Here is a 15,549-nt window from a genome sequence, read left to right on the forward strand (position 1 = left end):
ATCTTGGTTCTAGCTCCAACATCTCAATGTCACTAAAATCTAAGCTTCAGACCTCTCCCAAAACAAACTGATTTGACTACTTCTCGGCCTGAAGCCCTTGCCTATAATTCCAACACACTTTGCTAGTCTGGGATGGCTCAGGGTAGAAGACAGGGTTAAATACAAATGGGATTGTATTTAAGCCTTAATTTAAGGTATTTAATGTAAGGTATTTAAGGGGCAGTGCCCGCAATACCCTCATACCTAAACTACTTCTCCAAAGTGCTAGTGACACCTACATCCACAACAGTAGAGGGAGCAACCATGATCTGGTAAAAGACAAATATAGAACAAACCTGGGAACATTCTCATTCTACTACTCCTGACATCTTCCATTAAAAGATGTGAATCACTGGTTACTTTCAAAACTGGCCTTAAAAATAATCTATCAAGAGACCACGAGGGAAGGTAAATGTAAATTCCCATAAAAGCAAAAACATCATTTTTCTCCACTCAACTGTACTTTCTCTTAGGGTTGTCCCGATCCGATGTGATCGGTAATCGGGGCCGATCATGTCATTTTCAAATGATCTGAATCGGATCGGGAGCAAAAACAACGCAATCGTGATATCCTTGTATCAATATTATATCCATATCATGATATTAGCTGGATATTGTTTGTCTGTGATTTTAGATATGGTACTATTGCGATATGGCATAAGTGTCCTATAAAAATATAAATATCGGATCGGGAAAAATCGTTAGACAGATACTCAAAATCAAATGATCGGAATCGGATCGGGACGCAGAAGAAACGTGATCGGGACATCCCTACTTTCTCTCTATTCATCTGTTCCTTCTCTCTATTCATCTGTTCCTTCTCTCTATTCATCTGGTGTTTCTCTCCACTCGTCCGTCCTCACCTTCTTGAGCGCCTCCATCCTCTGCTGGTCTCTGCGTCTCAGGCGGATCCACCGGCGCCTCCTGTTGGTGTGGTACATCTTCTCCGCCGGGACCCAGGACTTTGGCCGGCGATCTGGAGGGATGGGGATACCGTACTCCCAACCTGAAGAGATGCAGGGAGGGAGGAGAGAGGGGGGGGAGGGGAGAGAGAGGAAACGGATAGAAGAGAAAGGGGAGAGAGAAATGCATAGATGGATTTATATAGCGCTTAGTACTCAAAGACGCTTTACATGTGTGGAGGCCAGGGGTAGACCATAACTTTATCAACTTTTTCAAATGATCGGAATCAGATCGGGAGCCAAAAGACGTGATCGGGACATCTCTAGTATCAATATTATATATATATATATATATATATATATATATATATATATATATATATATATTGTGGTATGGCATAAAGTCGTGTTCTATAAAATATAATTATCGGATCGGGAAAAGTCGGTATCGGCAGATGCTCAAAATCAACTTGGAAAGGCTAGTCTAAACAGGTGGGTTTTCAGTGCGGTTTTGAAGGTAGGTTCTGATATATGTTTGGGGAGTGCATTCCAGAGAGAGAAAGATGAAATATAATTGGTTAGCAATATTTAAACCAAGCTGAAATATAATTGGTTAGCAATATTTAAACCAAGCAAATTAAGACATAAATTAGACGCACGCATGCGTACACACACACACACACACATGACATGTGTGATAACACCTTTGTGACAACCATAGGTAAAAATACATTAGGTTCGTACCTTGGTCGTCCACTGCTCTGTTGAGATCTTCACTCCACTCCACCTCCTCCCACACCCATCCTGGAGGACACTCCACCTCATCCTTAGGCACTGCCTTCTCCCCGTTCTAGCACACACACACACGCACATGCACGCACACACACACACACACAGTGTGAACAGTGTATACCTGCTGCTATGCTCATTCACCTTATGTCTAAACCTCATGTACATACTGGGCAGGATGGATAAGCCACTGTACGTGTAAATATGTAGATACATTTTTTGTTTTGTTTCTATTGCCCCTTGCTCCCGTCCCCCTACACCAGTGTTGTTGTCAAGGACCCCCAGGGTACTCATTAGCCTGTGGACCCCCCCATTTGAAAATATATGCCAAGGACCCCATAAGAGAAGATTATTTACGGCTCTAGCATTTTCATTGCAAGGGCCCACGCGGTTTGACCTAGCTGAATTCGGCTACGGCCCCCCATTTAATGTCATTTCTATCTCTGGGACCCCAATTTGTATTGTAAAATCAATGTTAGTATAACTCAGAGGGTGTACGGGTCCATTTGGTTCCATTTGTACACTCTGAGTTACAGACCCATAAGGGTCCATTTGGTTCCAAACTATCATTTAGCTGGGGACCCCCTGGAACTCCCTCAAGGACCCCTGGGGGTCCCCGGACCCCACTTTGGAACCACTGCCCTACAACTGTGATGTGACAACAGAGCAGATCATCGCCACATTTATACTATTCCAATGTAGAACATCAACATTGTGCATTAGAACATAGATATTAAGAATGTAGAACACGAATGCTGAGTATCACCATCGGTGTCCCCCTCATTATAACATAGATATACAGAATGTAGAACAGTACCACATCAGTGTAACCCTCATTAGAACATAGATATACAGAATGTAGAACAGTACCACATCAGTGTAACCCTCATTAGAACATAGATATACAGAATGTAGAACAGTACCACATCAGTGTAACCCTCATTAGAACATAGATATACAGAATGTAGAACAGTACCACATCAGTGTAACCCTCATTAGAACATACAGTAGATATACAGAATGTAGAACAGTACCACATCAGTGTAACCCTCATTAGAACATAGATATACAGAATGTAGAACAGTACCACATCAGTGTGGAGTGTCCTCCCTGCTCCGCTCCCTGCACTGGCTCCCGGTCGCTGCCCGCACAGAATACAAAACTCTGATGTTGGCATTTAAAGCAACCAAAGGTATGGCACCCCCATATCTTGCCAGCATGATTGAACCCTCCAAACCCTCCCACGCACTCAGATCAGCCAACGCAGGGAAGCTGGAAGTACCCTCACTAAAAACGCCGGGACAACGCTCCACACGTCCCAAACTCTTCTCCCTTCTGGCCCCAAAACTGTGGAATGCACTTCCCGTTGCAATCAGAACTGCAGCATCACTCCCGATCTTCCGCCGTAGTCTGAAAACCCACCTTTTCAGACTCCATCATGGACCATAGCACTTACCCTACCCCCCTTAGACAGCACTTCTTAGACTTATATAGCATTTGAAACAGACTTATAGCATGTCATGTAGACAGCACAATAAGTGCATTGTATGTAGTCATAGCACTTCATAGTATATATGTACAGCATATATGTATAGTGTCATTATATAGATATGTTCTAGTTATAGTTTATATGTATAGTGTCATTATATAGATATGTTCTAGTCACGTTCTTAGCTTACGCATGTTTCGCGATAAATGCATTTTACATATGTGATGTATTCCCATGCTTTTTGTTCTTGCTTAATGTAAGTCGCTCTGGATTAAGAGCGTCTGCTAAATGCCTAAATTGTAAATTGTAAATTGTAACCCTCATTAGAACATACAGTAGATATACAGAATGTAGAACAGTACCACATCAGTGTAACCCTCAGGCATGACGATCCACTGTCCTCCTGGAAGTCTCATCTGGTTCTCAAACACCTCCTCTGTGAAGGTCATGTGACCTGCATCCACCTCATACAGCATCCTGGGAAGAAAAACATGATCAGGTACAATAAATGGTAAATGGTGCATTTATATAGCGCTTTTATCCAAGGCGCTTTACAGAGATTGTGCATTACATTCACACACACATTCATACACCGATGGCAGCAGAAACCATGCAAGGCACAAACTAGCACATCGGGAGCAATTTGGGGTTCAGTGTCTTGCTCAAGGACACTCGAACTGGCAACCTCACGGTTTCCATCCAGCCACTCTACCCCTGAGCCACCGCCGCCCCTATGATTTGTTTCTCAAAAAAAGTGTACAGAAACGTTATGTGGCCACACACACCAGTTCATTCACACACCAGTTCAAGTATACCTGGTTTTCAGCACCACCCACCTGAACTTAATGCCCTAACAACACCAAAGGGATGCATCCATGCAACTCCTTGGGTCCAAACGGTTGCAAGGAGTTGCATGGTGACCCTTTGGTGTGGTTTGGGCCACTGAATTCAACCAGTTGAATCATTTGGGACGACGTGCGTCAACGTGCAACAGGACATAATATCACGCACGCTGGGACAACGCTAAAACCGTCTCGACCCTTTGGTGTGGTTAGGGCTTAAGGCCACAGCTGTTGTTGTATAATAATGGGGGAGGGGTTAGGGTTATGATGTCACAAAAATGGTGAATGTTTGATTGGGCCTTTTGACTCAAAGGCTTTCAGCTTTCAGGAAGAAACCAAAAATACACATTTGAATATGCTAACCACCTGGGATACCTGGGGGTATATTAGATTAGTGTTAACTCCATAGACACATACAAAACAGAAAAAGTACAAAAATCACAGCACTACATCTTTAACACACGTCAACCTCTGACATCATTTGAATGTGTGATTTCACCGTTTCTGAAAGAGTGAACAAGGTGTGTCGATCCGCCCTTTAGCCAGTTTTTCTATAAGATAAGATAGCATTGCAGTTCTATACTCACGTCTTCTCTGGGCTGATGAACCAGTCCCCAGCCCAGTTCCATCCAGAGGAGGGCTTGAAGCTCTCTTTGAGCAGAACCACTCTCCCTGTCATGTCGCTGAACTTGGGGTAGGTCAGACCCGTAGTACCCCAACTGCCCACCAGGCCCAGGCGTATCTGGTTCTCATACTGGGGGGGGGGGGGAGAGAGAGAGCGAGAGAGAGATGGGGGAAAAAGTAGAGATAGAAATATTAAGTTAGTGGACTGCAAGTGACCACTGGCACTGACCATTTGGCCTGTCATTTGTTCCCCAACGTCCCATAATGCGGGCTAATATCCGAATACTGAGTGATATATTATTGATTTCCGAACATGCAAACATAACCCGATTTAATTACTTCAATCTACATTTGTATCTTAATGACTAGTATTAAAAATGTATTATCTTATTTCTGTCCAATGTATTTCTATTTAAGTTTATAAACTGAAGTTAAATGCATAAATTAAATGCATTTAAATACAAATATTACTTTTTTTTTTAGGATTCAGGATTCCAATTCAAAAATAGCAAAAATGTATTCAGGATTCCAATTCAAATAGCAAAAATAGCAGATCTACAAGCTAACTCTTGAGTAATTCACTTTGAGCTTGCAGAGTGCAAGTTGCTCTGGATAAGAGCCTAAACTGTAAATAATATGAACATATTCAACAATGCAACTAAAAGCAGTATTGACCAAATTGCAGCTTGCAAAATGAACTGCAAGCCATTCTTTCCTCCCATCCATCTCACCGTCTCGGCGAACACGGACAGTTTGCCCTCAGCGTATTCGTTGAAATATTTGACATCGGCGGCCAATCCAAACCACACCTTCACCCTCAGCTGACCGGGAAGTTTGGCTTCTCCACCAGTACCCTGAGGAAACTGTGTACACACACACACACACACACACACACACACACACACACACACAAAGCTGCTTGAATTAACCAATCAGAAATGAATGAAATACTTGTGTGCACATACTGTAGCAATGTTTGTTACTGTGGCCATGCAATTAAATGCATTGGTGCATGCATTGGTGTGTGTGTGCGCGTGTGTGCGTGCGTGCGCGCACATTGAGGAAGACGGTCTGCAGCTGGCCACAGTGCTTGCCACAGTGCTGCTGGGAGAAGAGCACGGTGTGCGCTGGGATGCGATGGTACGCAACCCTGCGGTCTCCCTGCAGCATCCAGATGATGATGTCTGGAAGACTGTTCTGAGGCTGTGAGAGAGAGACAAAGTTTTATTTTATACAAAGTGAATTCAAAACATTGAAATACTCCGGCCATTTGGTTCAAAAGTTTATCCCAAGCTAACCTTTCCAATGTATAACTAGTTCGGACAGAAAATACACTACTGTAGGGTAGTTCTCTAAGTTGCAATGTAACGCAGCTCTCTTTACACTTTGCATTGGTGCTTGCGTGCGTGCGGTTCTACTGGGCATCTCCAAGCTGATTGTTGCCGTTTACATTTCTGTCTGATAAAGTATTTCATCAGAGTATAGTCAAACACTATCTAACCCTAACCCGAGACCCAGTGTTTTTTGGGAAACGGTGCTCTAGAGATACAGTATATTCTTCTATAACGGACCTCCTCGGCCATGCTGTGTATCCTGGTGGCCCAGTCCTCCGCCTGCTCCAGGACAACGGACAGCTCCGTGGACGGCCCGTGCTTTAGGTCCACGGCGGCCTGCACGATCTGCTGCAGGTTGGACGTCCTCCAGTGTCTGAGGGAGCGGTCCAATGGAGTCGCACACTGCCACTGCTCCAGAGAGGGCAGCTCCTGACTGGAGGGGAGGGAGAGAGAGAGAGAGAGAGAGAAGGGGGACGGACGGACAGACAGACATTTAGGCCCCACTTACACTGGCAGCCAAATCCAGCCTGAATCAGATCTGTGCCACATCCAGATTGGACTCAGATTTGTTTCAAAAAGTCTAAACATAAACAAGTCACATGGAATCAGATTTTTACAAATGTGACTTGAGCCACATTCAGGTGGTTTCAAATCTGATTTCAGGATTTCAGTCTGAACGCAGTAACCTGATCTAATTCGATTCCATCTGCTTTGTGCCTCAAGTTGTTCTTGTTTAGACTTATTTAAACAAATCAGATTCCAATCTGAACGTGGCACAGATCTGATTCAGACTGGATTTGTCTGCCAGTCTGAACACGCAGATCTGTGACAAATCCAATCTGGTCACAGCTGAAATCAATAATATATCAGTATTCTGATATTAGCCTGCGGACCGCGTCAAATATCGATCAAATAATTACAAGAAAAATGTTGACAGACATGATGATAGTGCTTGTTAATTCCCCAATTGTAACAATTAAGTCACAGAGCAATGGAGGAGTTTACACATTGCGATTGACAGCTGATTCAGCCAATGGCTTTACCTGCAGTCGGCGATGACCTGATCCAATAGGTCGACCACTCTGAGCTCCACCTCGTCAAGTTCCGCGCCCGCCTTCACGTCATGCCGCACCTCTCGCAGGTTAGATTCCTGGACACAAGAAGAGACAGAGAGACAAACACAGAGACATAGTGAAGGTAGGCTACAGTATAGTTTTGTCTAAAAGTAAAAACTCTAAACCAAAACAGAGAGAGTCACAGTCTAACTCCTCTTCCTCTATGCGCTGTGGCGAGGATACACACGTGCACACACACACACACACGTTTACTTGCACAGACAAGAAGCTGAATCAGAAACAAACAGCACACTTGCACACTTCCCTCAATATCGATCCACTAAATATGATGTATACTAACTGTAAACCTTTTTAGTCACAATATTATAATAATACAAACACTTCACTGTATGAAGGCAATAGAGTAAATAGCCACTCCAGGCTCGATAATCATATGCATAATGCCTCCTCATGCTTGTTGTTTTGACAAATTTGACCAAATTGACAAAGACGAAAATGTAAAAAGTATAAAGATATTTTCAACGAGTCCTATAATGAACATTCTCCCAAGTTTTCCTCCTGGATCTTAGTTGGAAAGATTTACATATTTGCTGTCATACCGTAATATGACATAAACATGTAATGCGCTAGACTAGAATCAATGTAACGGCCAAGCTACACCAGGCTTTTCGCGCACAAAACGCGCGTAAGTCAGGGGTGCCATGGATGAAACAATTATTTACAGGGGTGACCAAAAGAGTTTGAGAACCTCTGGCCTAGTCATGCACACAGTCCCATCATACCAGTCTGTCTATGACAGCCAGCAGCATGTTGAGAGCTTCTATCCTGGGTCTGATGTCCTCCCACTCTGAAGACAACACCACTACTGGCTTCACGTTACCCCATGGTAGGAAGTAGTAGTGACAACCTGGAATGAACAGCACACAGAGACACAGAGAGAGAGAGAGCTTGTAGATCTGACATTTCTGCCGAATGTTAACCTACGTAGCTATTTCTGGTAACATGGTAATAGTCGCTTAACTCTGTAGAGCTAGCAGAATGATATGTTACGGTAAAACGTTCCACCGCTTTAGTATAGAGCGGAATGCTTTATCGTTTTAGCCTAAAATGTCTGAAAATGACTACCACAATGCCGTTTACATTTTTGTCTAATAAAGCATGCACTCAAAAACCTTGGAATGCCTCTTGACTGTCCAATCACACAACTTGATCGCAACTATAAGATTAAAGAAATACAAAAAGATAATACAAAATTCAAAGACAACTTCACATTCTGCCTGCAGTGTCATGCTCTGACCACACGGTGGCAGTGTGTGACCTACCATCGAACACAGCTCTGCTGAATTGGGTGGTGGAGGCCAGAGGAAGGCAGGTGTTGTCGAACTTGTTGCCGTAGTTACCGATGCTGACCTCGAACTGGACCGCATCGTCCACGTCCTGGAGCAGGGTGGCCGAGTAGAACGCTGCGAACAGAGAGAACTTCCTCTTCCTCAGGAACTTCTATGTGTGTGTGAGAGAGAGACACAGAGAGAGAGACAGAGAGTAATGCATTTCACATTCACACACAGACAACAGAGGAAACCTACACACTTCAATGGAGGAATGAGTCCATATCAGTGTGGTTTGATTTAGAATAGCGTATTATTGTAATAGCATACGGTATTACTATCACAGTGGGTTGGGAATCAGATTATTGTGTTAATAAACATGATAGATGGAGTAGTACACAATAGCAGCTAGCTTGGGGCCTCTCCTCTGCAGTCACTTGGCTTTAGCTGACCAGTAAGCTAAAGCGACAACAAACTCACCAACATTTTTATCCACCAATATCTATGGTGGATAAAAATCCACCATAGATATGTTATTTGCTCCTTCCTGTCAAGAAATACCTTGCAGGTGATTTCTTTTCCTAAGCGTTGGAGTTTGGAAGTGCTCGTTTTCAGTAAATAAGCAACCTCCTGCTGCCTCCTGCATTATGTGCAAATTCAAAACAGGTGGTACGCAGCCTAACGCAGGGCCGTTGAGTGATATCCAACGAGCACTAAGGTGGGGGCCGTACGTGGCCCCCGGGCCATCAGTTGCTAGGCCAATTAGATGTCTCTGTTCCACCCAGCTGATTATTCATCTGTTCATCTAGCCTCACGTGGCCAGACACAAACCTGCCGATGCAAAACAAAAAAGTGATATAGCAGTGATATAGACTGGCCACGCGAGGCTATACTGTTCATCTGCCCTTCCCTCCAACTGACCTCCACCACTAGCTGGTCATCTGACGGGATGTCCTCGGTCTTCTGCTCCAGTCTGTCCACCAGCTTGGTGTTGAGTTCCACCAACACACGACCACGGTACGCCACGCCCTCGCCCTGCCAGCGACAACAAGTTCACACCCATAGTCAGAGAACACCACATTGTGAAGCTTGTACATCTGCTATTTTCAAAGGATTTTCATACATTTAAAAACTTGTGAAATGGGACATTCTGCATATTGAGTACTTTCTATTTTTGGTATTTAAGTACATTTTGATGCCAATACTTTTGTACTTTTACTCAAGTGAATTTAGAATTTCTGACTTTTCACTTGTAACAGAGTATTTATACATTGCAGTATTGATACTTTTAAGTAACAAATGTGAGTACTTTTTCCACCACTGGCTATGTCAATGGTTCCCAAACCACACTGGAGTGCTTGTAACAATCACACATTATTATTGTATGTATAGTACTATGTCAGTACTTTGTGCCCACTCATTTCCTAATACAGAGGCAAATGATATACTCATATACCCATTGTGAACTTGTAGATCTGCTATTTTCACTACAACATTGTACCTTGAGATTTTGACTTGGACAAAGGTGTGTCTAGGGCACAAAACATTTGTTAACTACTTTTCTATAAGTCAGGGGCCAAGGGCCCTGGCTGTAGTTACCTTCCCCAGGTTGAGGGCCTCATGGGGGTCCGTGAAGGATGTGAACTCCCTGAGGCTGCCGTACAAGTTGACAAAGCAGGGGCCAAAGGTCGGCAGGAAGCCCAGACTGTCATCCACTACACGACACAACACGGAAGAAAGACAAAGACATAAAATGCCGACCGGTTCCGTCATTTGATAAGTGCAAACAATTGTGAAAATGCAGAGAGGAGAAGCAGATAGTGACATTAATACAAAGTTTCGCTTGGCAAAATAAAATAAAAAATAAAGAAGTACTTATGTGGCCTATTAGGCAGTGTGCACAAAACATTTGCCGCTGACTCGGCCAACGAGATTAGCTCCAAACACACAAACCCTCTTCTAGACGGATAGACTCCCGCATGCTGGGAAAAATGTTAATTTCAGACAATGCTGAAATTGACTGAATCTAAAGTGAAAGATAAAACACAAAGACAAAGTGAGCTATGAATGTGTTCTAACAAAACTCGCTGCATCGCTGCAAAGCTCTTTACTTTAACACAAAATTAAATGGAGAGAGGAGAACGTACTGAACGACTGCGGTGTCCGAGGGGCAGAGCCATCTGAATGCACAGAGAAGGAAGAGGAAGGATGGTGAGGAGAGGTTGAGAAAGAAATGAATCAGAGAGCGGGCGCTCTCTGAACGCAACTCAACCCAAACAGGGGCACACACCGATGCATGATGCTTAATTTATACGTACACACAACACTTCTTCTTGGAAAAGTAAGTGTGGAGAATGCACATGCGTTGAAGTATAAACTAGCCTTCAATGTACAAACATCTGACTATTCCATGATACATACATGCTTGTTGACAGAGCAACACAAACATGAGACTGAGAAGCGCATGCCTGAATCCAGCTGTTGAGAATGAGATGCTCATCAAACTTCCATGGTTAACAACAGCAACGCATAGGTTAATGATGAGATCCAGGGTGAGTGTTAAGGGAGACAAGCCCATGCTGTTATCTCTGACAGAGACAACACCTCCGTGAGGCAACCTACACAAGAACAGTTGCACCTGGTGCAGTCTTCAACAACACACCAGATGACATTTTGTTAGTTTGTGTGGGTTACAAAGCACTCGACTTTGCACACCGTTAGTCCTCAACATCCAAGACTTCTGTGGGCATGAATCCCCAAAACTAAACTAATTCAATCCAAAATGTTTTAACTTCACAACTTTTCCTCTCAAGGAAACTCCCTCTTGAATGTTACAATGCCAGAACAAACCATGGCAAATAATGACAAGAAGATTGGAATACATTGAAGCGAGAACCACAAATTGAACTGGTGTTAATGAGTTAAGGATATCATGCCTAAATGAGACGGTCCTCAAAGTGGGGTCCAGCATGTTCCAAATGGACCATTACAGGTCTGTAATGTACAGGAATGTACAAATGGAACCTTAATGTATCCATTTAATGCAGAACCTTAATGTATCCATAATGCATCCATGCCTTATCGATCCATTTCATTGCATTTGTACACTCTCAGTTATGGGGGTCCTTGAAATTAAAACAAGTTTGAGAACCACTGTATTGGAGCATACAAACCAATCAATGGCACATGAGACTATAGACCTACACGTATCAACTCCAGACCATATCATATCAGACCATATTCAGAATGGTCCAGAACAGATCAGACCAACCCAGTCCTGGATAGATGTGCCAAGGATCTGTGTTCACTGTTCAGACCAGTGTAAACCAGTCCTCACCGCCACCAGTCCATCTCACCAGCCACTCACCGTCTATCTCCCCTCCGGGGGCAGAGATCTTGGACATGCAGAGGCTGGTGGTGCCGATGACATCGTTGTGACTAGCACGGTCCCTGGAACGAGGAAGTGAAAGAGAGGAACGGGCCGGGGGTGCAAAGCATGCTGGGTAAATACCAATTTATTTACTATAAAATGTGTTTGAAGTGAATGGAACATATAATGATGAAGACATTAGAAATGCAGATATATGAGGACATATATAGTATGAAGATACAGGGAGTATAGCATTATCAAAATATCTGAGACTATATGAAGATATACTGTACGAGAATATGAAGGTGTATGACGATAGAAGAAATACATTTTATTTCCTCTCTGTATGCGACAGTCAGACAGATGAATGAGAGACAGATGCATGTAATAGACAGTCTCACCAGTCTAAAATCCTGAGTCTCATCTTTTCACACATGGAGGGAAACTGAGGGGGGAAAAAGGTAAAATCAATTATCCTCAGTTTTGAGTGAGTGACTGACTGACTGACTGACTGACTGAGTGACTTACCCTGATAGGCATGGTCAGACTTTGGTTCCACTGAGGATTGGCGTTCTTCTCTAAAATCTTACTGCAAACCTACAGGAGACAAAATAATGTGAGGTCACATTGAGGTGAGGTGAGGTCACTCTCAAGTAAACTAATGACAATAAACATCTGATTATATTGATTGTGTGCTTATGTATTTGTATCCACCGTTTCCCCACCAGGGGGAGGCAGTATAGAGACCAGGATTACTAAGGCACACGGGGAGAACAGGCAAACTCCACCCGGCGGGAATCGTGTGTTGACTAGCTGTTGACTAGCTGTGAGTCAACAGCACTATCGACTGCGTCACAGTGCCCCCACTCTATTCATTTCTATTCCCATCTTGCGTACCGTTTTGCCAGCAAAGTGCACCTCTACCATGGGGTCAACCAGGTTCTTCCTGTTGGAGTCAAATCCCAGGACCTGCCTCATCCCATCCATGATGGCATCATCCACTAGAGAGAGAGAGTGTAGAGAGGGTGGTGAAGGTATAGTTTTGTTTAAAAAAAATAATGTAGTCACACACGCGCGCGTGCGCGATGTAAACTCACTCTGTGGCAGGTCCTCTGCTCTGAACACCTTGATGTTGAAGATGGCTCCTCTGAGAGACAGACCGGCAGGTCTCAGGATGTTTGCCTCAATGTCCTCTTTGTCTTCCACACACTCACGCTTATCAGCCTGACACATGACACACACGTTCATTTTTGGTCTGCCATCACATCAAAATCCTCAGCGTTAATGTATTCATTTGTACACTCAGAGTTAAATGAACACAGGGGATGTGTCCTGATGGTTATATATTTATTTAAGTAACATTTCAACACATCGATCCTCATATCTGATCACACTCACCGGGGGATCGTCTCCAGCGGCCACCACAAACAGGCTGACCTTCAGATAGCCCTTGACCCCGGCTGAAAGGTCATCAGGGTCACTTAGCAGCAGCCACTTCCTTAAGAAGCAGTGTCCTAGAAGCAGAGTGGACCATGTTGTCACAGCGAAGACCATGTTGACCCTCACACAACTCGGCAGAACTCAAACAACTTACTAAACTAATACTTGGATTACCAGGGTCGACTCTGTACTTGGTCCTCTTTTCACCCTCCACAGTCCACACCAAATTTATTTCAATCTACAAGCTCACAAAGTCTCTCCACCTCCCCAGCCTCCTCCTGCAGCATTTATGTCTTTACTATACGTCAACAAGTCATTCAATGCAGGGTTATGTTCTGCCCTAATAAGACATGTCCGTTATCTTTATACACATGTGTATATTTAGGCTCTGCTTTTTTTTGGGGGGGGGGGGGGGATCTTACACAGATTGTTCAGGATCGACGCATCATGTGGGAGTGAGACTTCAACATGATGTCCCATAAGATTGTTTTTTATTTTAGTCTCTGGGACCCCAATCTAAGTACATTTTTGTTGTTAGACTAGAAATGATTTTGTCCAATATTTAGATCAGGACGCGGCTGGACGCCTGGGTGTCCCTGCATGGACCCCACCCACATTAGGTTTGCTTCTGTCAAACGTCAACATCAGTTTAAGGTAGCTTTTCATTGTGTAGCCTATAAAGTACCTTTATCCTATAACTGTACAGTAGCATAATACTGTAGCTATACAGTTGAAAGGTTATCCTGCATCATGCTGGATACTCACTTTGTTCGTTATAGACCGTTCCAACATCCAGCTGTGAACATACATCAGAAACATCCATGATGGTTATTAGGTTGCATGTAAGTTATATATACAGTATGATGATGAGAGTCTCAGCTGAAAGCACTGATAGTTATACATCAAGAGGCATTCTGGGATTGCCGCTGGCTTACCTTGAATTCACCAATCACAGCATCAGTCCTCAGAGAGCGAGAGTCACACACCTGTCACACGGAGAAGGGAGGGGGGGTTAACACATACATGAGGAAGTTGCATGTCATCCACATGGTAGAAAGTTCTGCTCTAGATTAATTCTGTCTTGCCATTTATATTACATGGTGATGTCACTCCTGTCTTATTGGAATGGACATTATATTGTCCAATCAGAAAAGGGTCGGAAATTTTACTTTTAGGGTTACAGAAAAGGTTACAAAAACGTCCAAAACAATTAACTCTGCCACTAGGAGTGAACGGACTAAGAAGGACTGAAACCACTCAAATATGGGACCCTTACACTCTTGGGACTGTATGCCCTGTAACATAATGTGTTAATAGTAGAAATAACACAAATCATCATCAAATCATAACAAATGATGTGTAACAATTACAAAATGTACTGTGATGCCCAACACAACGTAGGCCTACCTGTTCACCCAAAAAGTTTCAGAAAATAAAAGTTCTCGGATCTAGAACAATGGTGTTGCCTACAGCAACCACACTAATGATTTATTTACAAATTAGAATAATTGACGTCGTTTAACGTCCATTCCACTTTAAATGCTGCATTTCAGTGTCCACTTTTCTTTTACTGACAGACTTTGAACATGCCATTTTCATTCCCGTTTGAAATCTAGTCTTCTACTGTTGCTTAACTAACAAAAGGTCTCACACAGTGAAAGATCGAGTCAAACTCACAGTGATGAAGATTGGTTCATCAAACAGGTCTGACGGAGTCTCAAAGAAGTTCATGAAGAATGTCTGTGATAAACAAAGATATATATCAGGCTAGATACACATACAGTAGAGTGCGTGCGTGCGTGCGTGCGTGCGTGCGTGCGTGCGTGCGTGCGTGCGTGCGTGCGTGCGTGCGTGCGTGCGTGCGTGCGGTGTTAAGGCTCGATAGGGAACATGCTCTAGTCATCTGCCACTGTGATTATAATAATCCTAATCACTTGCTGTACCTCGTCAAACATAGGATTGTTTCCCTTCCGGATACGGGTCCTCTTGGTCTGCCCGGCAACCGTCACCTTGACGCCCGGCTTGATGTTGATGCCCGGCAGCTGGCGCCCCTCGATGACCCGCACACGTATCTGCACACAGAGAGGCATGCAGGCATGTGTGAAGTCTACAAGAAGAGTCGGAAGAGCAGTTTGTGTGAGAGACAAGCCCGGTAAGAGCGGGCTGGGCCGGTTCTGGAGAACAACTGAATGATGGACTTCGACACTGCACTCCATCCATCCATCTTAACTGGGAAGTTCTACTGCAAATCTACCGCAACATCAGCTCGCATAGCGTGCAGGTTAATCTACCAAGATGGACTGCATGCACACCCAA

The 15,549-nt window shown here is 43.8% G+C and overlaps 1 protein-coding gene across 8 annotated transcripts in view; it reads right to left on the reverse strand.

The window, feature by feature from the left end:
• dysf (dysferlin, limb girdle muscular dystrophy 2B (autosomal recessive)) overlaps positions 1–15,549 on the reverse strand; it is a 115,512-nt gene that overhangs the window by 79,575 nt on the left and 20,388 nt on the right. For 5 of the 8 annotated variants that reach the window (XM_079490868.1, XM_079490869.1, XM_079490864.1 and 2 more), the window contains 24 exons: positions 15,177–15,305; positions 14,911–14,973; positions 14,169–14,219; positions 13,999–14,029; positions 13,192–13,307; positions 12,891–13,017; positions 12,691–12,794; positions 12,322–12,390; positions 12,195–12,238; positions 11,791–11,873; positions 10,571–10,603; positions 10,023–10,138; positions 9,345–9,458; positions 8,418–8,595; positions 7,878–8,002; positions 7,063–7,169; positions 6,257–6,452; positions 5,742–5,888; positions 5,417–5,548; positions 4,649–4,815; positions 3,582–3,696; positions 2,818–2,871; positions 1,686–1,791; positions 903–1,045 (listed from right to left, as the gene is read on the reverse strand). In XM_079490868.1, the coding sequence (XP_079346994.1) occupies positions 903–1,045; positions 1,686–1,791; positions 2,818–2,871; positions 3,582–3,696; positions 4,649–4,815; positions 5,417–5,548; positions 5,742–5,888; positions 6,257–6,452; positions 7,063–7,169; positions 7,878–8,002; positions 8,418–8,595; positions 9,345–9,458; positions 10,023–10,138; positions 10,571–10,603; positions 11,791–11,873; positions 12,195–12,238; positions 12,322–12,390; positions 12,691–12,794; positions 12,891–13,017; positions 13,192–13,307; positions 13,999–14,029; positions 14,169–14,219; positions 14,911–14,973; positions 15,177–15,305 (2,550 nt within the window). The remainder of the gene's footprint in view (positions 1–902; positions 1,046–1,685; positions 1,792–2,817; positions 2,872–3,581; positions 3,697–4,648; positions 4,816–5,416; positions 5,549–5,741; positions 5,889–6,256; positions 6,453–7,062; positions 7,170–7,877; positions 8,003–8,417; positions 8,596–9,344; positions 9,459–10,022; positions 10,139–10,570; positions 10,604–11,790; positions 11,874–12,194; positions 12,239–12,321; positions 12,391–12,690; positions 12,795–12,890; positions 13,018–13,191; positions 13,308–13,998; positions 14,030–14,168; positions 14,220–14,910; positions 14,974–15,176; positions 15,306–15,549) is intronic. The other 3 variants (XM_079490863.1, XM_079490865.1, XM_079490867.1) reach the window with 3 other exon arrangements.

This window comes from Electrona antarctica (assembly GCF_951216825.1).
Source record: "Electrona antarctica genome assembly, chromosome: 21".
In the NCBI taxonomy this organism is placed as follows: domain Eukaryota; kingdom Metazoa; phylum Chordata; class Actinopteri; order Myctophiformes; family Myctophidae; genus Electrona; species Electrona antarctica.